This window comes from Epinephelus fuscoguttatus, linkage group LG3 (assembly GCF_011397635.1).
Source record: "Epinephelus fuscoguttatus linkage group LG3, E.fuscoguttatus.final_Chr_v1".
In the NCBI taxonomy this organism is placed as follows: domain Eukaryota; kingdom Metazoa; phylum Chordata; class Actinopteri; order Perciformes; family Serranidae; genus Epinephelus; species Epinephelus fuscoguttatus.
In genome coordinates, this window is record NC_064754.1 from 30252976 (window position 1) to 30262613 (window position 9638).

The following is a 9638-nucleotide window of genomic DNA, read 5'->3' on the forward strand; positions in this document are numbered from 1 at the left end:
TAACAGCTTGACTGATTTCTTAAATCTAACATGACCACCTCTGCTGCTCCTGAAGGGTCTAGAGGTTGCCATCAGGAACAAGATTGAGCAGGAAGTGACGCAGAAGGCAAGCTCGTCCCTTCACAAGCCACTGAGTGTGGTTAAAGGGGCTGACGGTAAAGGCAACCCAGGAGCAGCCCGTCCAGGAACCAGCTCCAATTAGGACATGATGCACAGACCTGAGGCTGAGCGTGCTAAACTCAAGGACTTAGTCACAGGGTCAATGAACGACATTGATCCTGTGACTCAGATTTAAGATACACGCCAGCTGTCCTGTGGCTTTTGATTCCTGAATGTTTCAGCCGACTTCAGGCATGTAGAAGTAGTCAGAAACCTTCTTGTACAGATGGATGTTAGTAGTTTTACAGTTTACAAATGAATGTATAAAATAAGAGACGTGGTAGATGTGATGTGTGTCACAGGGTCATGGGAATTATATACACCTCCACTAGGGGGCACCACAGGACATTATTGACTCTCATGGAGTTTCAGATTTGTTTGCTTGTTTAAAAATCCTGATTGAAAACAGAACATAAGAAACCATGATTTTATGAGCTTTGGATTGTACCACCCTAAAACAGGTTTGTATCATTCCTATTGTATGATTGTACAGAAAACAACAAATAATCAGAGTAAAAAAATGTGAGTCTTAAACCTGTCACTGTCAAAGACCCTTTAAGATAGATAGGTTCATGACACTTGTGTAAATCAAGTGTAAATCACTGTCTCTGTGATTATTTTATTGGTCATGATTTTAGAATAACAGAAGACTTCAGCTACATCAAGGCTCAGGGAGGTGCTGTTGCACACGGACAGTGTAGACAATCACAGGTGGCTTCCCAACATAAACCCATATATATTAGTTAGAAATGGTGACATGGAGAGCTCAGTCCAACAGTCCTTAAAATGTCTTAACACCTTTTTTTAATAAAAGGCCTTAATATATAATCTATGCTTAATATTGAATGGGTCTTAAATGATTTTTGTCATGTCACCCCACAAATTTCCAGTGTTGCGTCGAAGCCTATTTAACACTGACGGTGTGTGCTACGCATTTTAACAAGAGGGAAACACCATTCGCCAGGGGAACAGACTTCAAATCAACAACAGCATGAGCGCAGTGGCCCTATTTTCACTCTGTTTATGAATACTGAAGTAAAGTGTAAGTACGTAAAAATTGTACTCAAAGGTTTACTATGTCGGATTGTTGTTTGTTTGCAAACATGCTCACCAACCACAGAGTGTATCTGTGCTATATTTGCAGAGGGTATTTTTTTGTCAGTCTGGCACCTGGTCACCACCTTTTTATAAAGCTCTTATCTCACACAAGGGCTGTGATATACACACACATAAATGTCCCGATCACAGAATATAAAAAAATACAGGCAGGGTCTTTACAGAGAAATACGGCGCCACACACTGAGAGCGGGTCAAAAGTGATGATTAAGAGGGATTACTTCTGTATGAGTCTATACATTGTTTTTTCTTTTGTAAGGGAAATCCTGCATAGTACCATATATTTTATGTATATTACTTAAATAAATGTACTCAATTACATGCTCAGGACTATCACCAGTGTCATTTTATCTTGATGTTTGTTTAGTTTTCTTTTAAAGTGGTACGACAAAGGTTTTTAAAAGTTTTACATTTAACCTGTGTATACCTGTGGACAGCCCGTGTGACTAATGTAGCCATGAGCCTGAAGCAAAGATGAAGAGGGGGCTACACAGGTCTGCTAACCTCACTTAATTCTAAATCCTCACCCCCAGTATATGTCACTTTTAAACTTGCAGTCTTCAGACTTGTCTAAGGCTGACTCAAGTGACATCATGTGAGTAAAACTTTGATGTGTAAGTTCCACTTTAATATATATGTTTGATTTAAAGACCTGAACATAACCAAAGCAGTGTGACTGGGCAGAATACTGTACACAGTGATGGAAGGAGTATTCATTTACTTTACTTAACTGGACTGCATTTTTATAGTGTTTTTCTAGTCCTCTGACCACTTAAAGTGCTTTACACTACATCTTACATTCACCCATTAACACACACATTCACCAAGGCTACCATACATGGTGCCACCTGCTCCCCCGTAACCATTCATATGCTCTCACACACTGATAGAACAGCCATCCTGAGCAATTTGGGGTTCAGTATCTGGAGGAGCCAGGGATTGAACCGCTGATCTTCCAATCACGACCAGCTCTACTTCTGAGCTTCAGCCGCTGTACTCATACCATGTTTTATTTAATAGAGTAGAATAGTTTGTTTTGTGTGCAAAAATTCTTAATTTGTACAGAAACTAGTAACTAAAACTGTCAAATAAATGTAGTAAAGTAAAAAAAGAACAATATTTCCCTCTAAAATGTAGCAGAAAGTGGCATGAAAGAAAAGACTCAAGTAAACTTCAAATACTTTGGATTTACTTGAGTAAATATGCATAGTGACGTTACACCAATGACTGAACATTACCACAATGATGCACCATTGTGCCCTGCTCTGACTTTGGATTAAGAAGCCAAGGTGAAGCCAGGTGAAGCATGCTCAAGGTTCTCTTGAATAAACACCATCAGCTACAGAAGTGGGCGAGAATTTACTCAAGGTCGCTAATCCAGCCACACACCAGCACTGTGATAGCAAACCAGCCAGTGATAAGGCGGAGCAATGCTCTGATGTCAACATTCAGTCTAAAGCAGCTCATGCCAGAACATGAAAAAATAGAGCTTATTGATACAGATGCCATTAAATGCAACATATTGAGTTGTCTTCTATGAGGTATTTATTTAAATCTTGAGTGGGTGTCACTTGTAGCTTATGCAGTCTCTCTACATTTAGGTTTCATAATTAAGGCGTCTACGTGAGACTTTTTAACTATGTCTACAACTCAGTGTCATGACAATAACAGCATGCATTATACAAACAGTGCGCAAGGACAGCACATGGAAAACAATCACTAAACAAGATATTTGTTAAAATAATTGCTAACCACTATTTCAAGCAGTACAGATTCACCAGCACTTGTTTCTAAAGCAGGTCTGTGTTAATGAACAGCAAATGTTTAGAAAGCTTTGATGGCCTCCATGCAGTGAGGGGAGCGCAGGAACCGCGGGAAGGAGTCCTTCGCCATCAAACTGTAGATTCTCTGCTGTGCCTTGTCGAATGTGTCGGCACATGGAGAGTTCGTCACACTCAACAAAGCCTCCCGGGTTTCAGCGTCCAAGTTTACCTGAGGGGAAAACAGATCATTAGAAGATGCTCTTTAATTAGAGTCTACTCTTCATCCTGACTGCACACGTCACACTCTCCTCTCCACCCACCTCCTGTGGAGCTTCAGGGGTGATAAACTGGCTGTAGATGATGCTGGACTTGGTCTTCTGCAGGTTTGAAGGAGAGACCCTGTAGTCCTCACAGGCCAGCCAGAACTCAAGGTTCTCCTCACTGAACTCTGAGCACAGGAAGCTGCGAAATGCCTGCAGACCGCCTGGGAGACAGGTGGATGAAAGAGAAAAGGAGAAGAAGAAGAGAGAAACAGGACGTGATAAATCAAGATGGGTTAATGTGAGAAGAAGGAAAAGCAAGCTGCAAACAACTCAGGCCAAAACTTCAAAGCGTCTCATGCCCACTTGGCTCTACGATGCAGCTCTGATGGCCAGTTAACTATTCAAAAATCAACCCTCAACACACCTTTTCCATGTGGCCATGTCATGGAAGATTTGTGTGATGAGTGGTATCAAAATATTTGATATGGATTTATTTAAATGTTTTAATATATTTAATATTGAAGTGGGGCTATGTGACTTTCAGCAACAGCAGCCAGTGTGCACAGTAGTGACATTTAAAGAGGACCTATTGTACTCATTTTAGGTTCACAGCCTACTTGTATTTAAGGTTTCTGCTAGAATATGTTTACATGCTTTAATGCTCAAATAACACCCTCTGTCTGAGACGCAGTGTTTTAGCATCGGAACATCTTTCATTGTAACACTATGGAAAAACATAATAGATCTCCTTTACTGGAAATTGGGGTAAGTGCTAAAATGTTAATAACAGCAACACATAGAAAAGAGTCAGAGTCTTAAGTTTGCTAGCATTAACCACCAGAGCTACAGGTCATACCAGATCAAGTAAGGCTGTAGAATTGAAATCTGCAAGAGTATAATGGGTCAAGTATATTTTTTATTGTGTATGAAATTGTCTTTTTATTAGAGGAATTGACATAACGTATTTGTTTTTTCTCTTTAAATTGGGCAGTAATATTTTTTCCAGAGCAAGTAACAGTTCTGTTGACCAATATTTATATCAGAGCAATCAACTATTGTTATTTTTATGACATGTTTCTATTGAAATGCTAATATTCAGTCACTATTATGGCATTAAATTATTGCAACTTGAAGAGGATGTCATGACGTTCTTGAAGATTAGTGTTGTATGAACAGAGACATTCAGAGACATACTGTAAGATACATGAAAACTACCTGCTGGGCAAGCTTAACAGTGTTTGAGTTTTTTGCATTGTTGTACATGGCAACAGACATTTTGTCTTGTCGCAATAGGAAAAGTAGATGTGCTGCCATTTACGTTAGCGATTGCTCTGTTCTATTCAAGCTTACAGTGAGGCAGCATGCACCTTACAAAACTGATGCAGTTTAATTAAATTCAGGCATCCATCATTTTGTTTTTCACAGTGGTGCTTTTCCTACTGTGACTTGTCAAAATGACTCCTGTGAAAAAGAGCTGTTACATGTGTTGCTGAAATAATAAGCTGATATTGGAAAATAAAGAAATAACTGTAAAAAAAAAAAAAGCCTTTCTTACTTTTGCTGTTAAGCAGAGTTTCCAGGTCATGAGGAGCCTTTCCCTCCTGAACCCTGAGAACAGAGACAGAAACAGTCAGAATTCAGCTTCAGTGTGATAACTGGCAGATACGTGGATTTATTTTAAATATTGGGTTCAGTAGGTTTACTTACTTGTGCTTGTGGTGAGTCTCAGCCAGATGGCTCAACTTCACCCTCATCACTTTTGCCCTGAAACACACAGGCACAATAAATCACACACGTATACAACACTTTCTAATTAATACAAATAACATGACGTGCCAGTTGCATACTTACTTCTCCCGGCATGACGTGGGCAGAGAGGAGAGCCCCTTACACATTGAGGTGTGTCGTTTGATAAAAACTTGCAGAGGTTAAACGAACAGACCAAGCTGTGTTTGAGCGCAGTGTTTGTTCTGAGTTTTTCAGTCAGCCAGTCTTCCCAACTGCAGTGTGCTGCTCTTATATAGCCTCTCTGTTTGCTGTCTGATCTGTCAATTTGCTCCCCTCAGACCAGCAGGTGCAGAGACGGGAGCTGAATAGAGATGAATACAGCTGAATGAGGGAGGTGTCTTACGTGCGTACAGGCTATGTTCACCTGTCAACGGGAGATAGAAATCAAGTCAGCACATATAATAGGAAAATTATGGCAGGAGGACCTCCATTATGTTTGTGTGTGTGTGTGTGTGTGTGTGTGTGTGTGTGTGTGTGTGTGTGTGTCACCTTTAGAGTATTTATCACAAGAGAATAAAGTGATGATGTAGAAGCAGGTGGGCTGGCAGCATCACTCATCTCTGAAGAGTCAGAGGACTGTAGGATGGAGAAATGAGTTTATAATGTTGATGGAAAAAGTGAGACAAAACCCCAGGTAAGGTCATTAAATACAACAACAATGATACAAACAAACAAACAAACAAACAAAAGGTCCCTATGACACAGCCAATGCAAGAGAAACAAAAGCCCACTCCCTCCATCTGTATGTTACAATTGCAGTTAATTTCAGTACAGTGTCTAGCTCCTATGACATGTTTGATCCTTTTAAAAAAGACACAAACTGATTCCAGACAAGCAAATATGATTCTCTACAGTTACACAGACTGGCTATCATTAACTCAAATGATGCATTCTCTGTCATTAACCTGACCCACTCTTATATTCAGGATGAACTTGACATTTCCAGTGGCGAAGGATGACCCTAGCAGCTGAGATAAATCCTGTTAGAGGTAGAGCTATGCTGGTTTGGAGATCATGGATAGACATCACCTGTCCCCCAAGAGGCAAAGTTGAAGTGAGTCAGGAACAGGCCCACATTGCATGGACAAGGGTGCTTTCCTGCCTTTTACATTTCCAGCATAGATTATTTTCTCGTGAACCCATTTTATGAAGATGGACTAGTGTAAAATAATATGGATGAGGTATCTTATAACATATATTGTTATGCTTTTTGACACTTTAGTGAACCTCTTATGTGTCTCTCTGTGATCAGTGCACGTCTTTATATCCCTGCAAATGATTTTATATAATTAAAACATATGAAAATGTCTCTTTAAGGAATATTGTCAAATTTTGTTTAACTCTGTGTCATGTGTATGTTTTTATTATACTGTATATTTTCAGGGTGCACCTCCCAGCTCACTATTAATCCCCCCCTTTTTTGGATGCTGATACATGGAAGCAATTTTCAAAGAGAGAAAAAGCCTCTCAGTAGCATATGTAATCACTAACAGTGGTATTTATATTTAGTGTAAAACTAAACTTAGTGGAAAAATGTACAACATATTTCTCAGCCTGCATAATACGAGATGGATGAATGTGGCTTGTTTCACCTCTGGCTCACACAAAAGTGTAGCAACATTAGCTGGTTAAAACCAGCTGTTGAACAGAGGTTAATATCAGTTTATACAAAACTGGCAAAGTGAGCTCAGAAGTATGACATCATGTGATATATGTCAAAACTAATCAAGAGTTTAAACTGGAGAAGTATCTGTTGCATGAAAACAGAAAGTACAGACAGGCTGTTTGTAATTTAAGAGTAAATAACACCACAATTCCTAAAGTCAGTGGAAGATATTAAAGGCTGGACAGAAACCAGATGATCTGTAGCCTCTGTGGTGATGATCATGTGGGAGATGAGCATCATATTATTTGAATGTCAGAATGTAAGCTGGATGACTTACAGAGACAGGTATTTGCCAAAGTATTAGTTAAACTGTCCATCTATGTTTACATTAATTGTATTATTACAATCAGATAAGCCACAAGTCATTTGTAAACTAGGTTATTTTTTGAAGAATGTCCTTCCTTTGTTTAAGTAGCATTGGCTGTACTTTAGCCACGCTGTGTGCCATTGTTTTGTTATTGTGTGTAATGTTTGTACTGGATGCCATGTGATATGGTCATGAGACAAATAAATGAAATGAAATGAAGAAGTAAATGTGCTTTTAAATCATGTCTGGAGGGATCATTAGAGGTTCTGTTTTTAACATTCAGAGCATTCATATAGCAGCAGACCACTATTTGCTATGTAAACTTATTGTGGAGTAATGGTGCCCTGAGCAAAGACTTAAGTCAAGCTACCTCTGTGTGTGTTGTAATCTAGCCACACATGCAGTGTGTATCTCACTGACTCGCTCATTGCCACCATTTTGCACTGCACTCATACAGTGGTTACCGCTAATATCAGGACGCGGTTGTGGCCTCAGTGTAGCTCCCCCCCTCTGGTTTCCTCTGGTTAACATCATTAGCACTGTTGCTGTTCCTTAGCATTGTTTATGGCGTTGGCATTGTTAGCTGTTAGCCACCCTCTCAGCCACTTCCATGTTGAGAACCATTTTCCAGACAACTCATGCGCTCTGAATTTTGCATACATTGCATTGAGGGCATTACGTTTTGGTTTACTATACCTCTTTATGTTTATTTGTGCTTAATAACATCTGTAGTTTAATACTGTCTACATACAACCTCAGACCCTGTTCATTAAAATAAGTAATTTGAGGACATTGGAACTTTACTGTATTATCGCTGCATTTTATATAGGCCAGTCAGGTGTGACAGACTGTTCCTACAGACAAAAAAGACATTTCTAGCTTGGAGTGTGGAGCAAGGAAAAGTAATTCAGAGCTCGAAAATAACAAATCACAAGACTTTTAGAAATGTTGCATTATTTGCATTTTTGTTTTGCACAGCCATGTTCAGGTGCTGAAGTGAACAGCTTTAGATTTGAACAGTGACCCCTAACCATAGACTGTAAAAATAATAGACATAGCCACCGTGACGTCACCCATTGGTTTGTGGACTGCTGTTTTGAAGCCTCGAATTTGCAAATAGCCTATATGCACATTTTTGGATGAGAGGGTGGAGCTGTGGAGGAGTGAGGAAGACACTACACACACCCACCTACACCAGCAACCAGACTGAACGCTGCACCTGGCTTGCTGTGCTAAATCCCCGCTAACAAAGTTAGCTTCCATAATCGAGGGAAACTTTAGAGTTAAGTATTAAAATCATCTCAGTAACGTTAGCTAAGTGCATACATGTCTAGGCCTACATTTGGCAAATATTACAAATAAGAGGAGTAGCCTAACGTTAACCTTGCGCCGTTGTTTTAGCGTTAGCTGAAGATAACGTTACCGTGTGTAACCCATCACAGTACAATATGTTGCAGTGTTTTCAGTTTTGTTGTTGTGCCAAACGTTCATTACACACTTGTGACTATTAAAAATAAACCCATTGTCCTCAGATGAGAATGTCATTATTTTGTCAAAAACTACTTAAAGGGATAGTGCACCCAAAAATGAAAATTCAGCCATTATCTACTCACCCATATGCCGAGGGAGGCTCAGGTGAAGTTTTAGAGTCCTCACAACACTTGTGGAGATCCCAGGGGAGAGTGGGTAGCAGCACAACTGCACACCTAATGGGGGCTTACAGATTCAAACATCCAAAAACACACTGAAACCACAAAATATCTTCGTACTGCTCGTCCGTATCCAAGTGTCCTAAAGCCCCGATATAAAAAGTTGTTTGGAAAAATGTCATTTGAACTCTGTTTTTAGCCTCACTGTAGCCTGTAGCTCTAACTGCCTCTCTGGGCACCACGCTCACGTGTGCACGCTTGTGCACAAGACCAGCACAAGCACGTGAACACACATGAATGCAGTGCCCGTGTCTCATAGTCTCACGCAAGCGCGCACACGTGAGCGCAGTGCACAGAGAGGCAGTTAGGGGACTCTAAAACTTCACCTGAGCCTCACTCGGCATATGGGTGAGTAAATAATGGCTGAATTTTCATTTTTGGGTGCACTATCCCTTTGAAGTTCAAAGACAATGTCCTTCTAATCCCAAATAGCTCAGAGAAATTGAAAGCTGGGGTCTCCGATGCTTTTGTCATTTTCTTAATTAATAGGTCACATTTTTTTACTGGGGGGGGGCCTTGGACCTATGACCTCAGTGTCTCAAAATTCCTGGCTACGGCCCTGGTGGAGGACCTTTTTTTTCTTTAACCTGTGAGATTTTTAAGAGCAAATAGCCGAAACTCAATATGCTTTGTCAAGTGTCTGATACAAGTCACGAGCAGTCGTCAGCCACAGACTGTATAAACACAGTGTCCCAGCCGGTTCATCCCCCACACACACACACACACACACGGATCTGATACACGGCCGTCAGCAGCCTTCACCAGCGGGGAAGGCGGCGGCTGTTTCCTCGCTTCCTGCTTCCTCAATAAGAGCCGCTGTGCAACCTAGAAGACGGAGCGATCAACACTGGTGGACAAGGACCTGCT

General features: G+C 40.5%; 3 protein-coding genes across 7 annotated transcripts in view; 2 read left to right on the top strand and 1 right to left on the bottom strand.

The window, feature by feature from the left end:
• Positions 1–1596, top strand: part of lg3h19orf53 (linkage group 3 C19orf53 homolog) — a 56752-nt gene extending 55156 nt beyond the window's left edge. Inside the window, exon 4 of the mRNA XM_049568637.1 lies at positions 219–1596. The gene's annotated coding sequence lies outside the window, so the exon portion shown is untranslated. The remainder of the gene's footprint in view (positions 1–218) is intronic.
• The window catches only part of LOC125883944 (uncharacterized), a 51894-nt gene extending 50298 nt beyond the window's left edge, over positions 1–1596 (top strand). Inside the window, exon 29 of one of the 2 annotated variants that reach the window (XR_007448617.1) lies at positions 56–118. Coding sequence is in view for 1 of the 2 variants with exons in the window: in XM_049568610.1 (XP_049424567.1) it covers positions 56–87 (32 nt within the window). In the remaining variant the exon portion in view is untranslated. Of the gene's footprint in view, positions 1–55 lie in introns of both variants that reach the window. The other variant, XM_049568610.1, reaches the window with a different exon arrangement.
• A 915-nt stretch (positions 1597–2511) lies between these two features.
• si:ch211-196h16.12 (regulator of G-protein signaling 5) lies at positions 2512–9587 on the bottom strand. Of its 4 annotated transcripts, none has more exons than XM_049571339.1 (7): positions 9534–9587; positions 5579–5665; positions 5153–5453; positions 5009–5065; positions 4857–4909; positions 3359–3522; positions 2512–3267 (listed from the first exon to the last, which is right to left on the bottom strand). In XM_049571339.1, the coding sequence occupies exons 3-7, from the start codon at positions 5194–5196 to the stop codon at positions 3100–3102; spliced, it is 486 nt and encodes a 161-aa protein (XP_049427296.1). In that variant the 5' UTR covers positions 5197–5453; positions 5579–5665; positions 9534–9587; the 3' UTR covers positions 2512–3099. The 4 variants fall into 4 exon arrangements, with proteins under 4 accessions (XP_049427296.1, XP_049427295.1, XP_049427298.1 ...); XM_049571338.1 differs by having other exon boundaries at positions 9502–9567; XM_049571341.1 differs by lacking the exon at positions 9534–9587 and adding an exon at positions 8676–9011 and having other exon boundaries at positions 5153–5390.
• Between the last annotated feature and the right edge of the window lie 51 nt (positions 9588–9638).

Bases quoted from the DNA above. Each gene is read 5' to 3' on its own strand.
- si:ch211-196h16.12 (XM_049571339.1), bottom strand. From the start codon at position 5,196: ATGTGTAAGGGGCTCTCCTCTCTGCCCACGTCATGCCGGGAGAA. The intron at 5,066-5,152 runs GTAAGTATGCAA...TGTGTGTTTCAG, and splicing joins CCCACGTCATGCCGGGAGAA to GGCAAAAGTGATGAGGGTGA. The intron at 3,523-4,856 runs GTAAGAAAGGCT...CCTGTCTCCCAG, and splicing joins AACTCTGCTTAACAGCAAAA to GCGGTCTGCAGGCATTTCGC.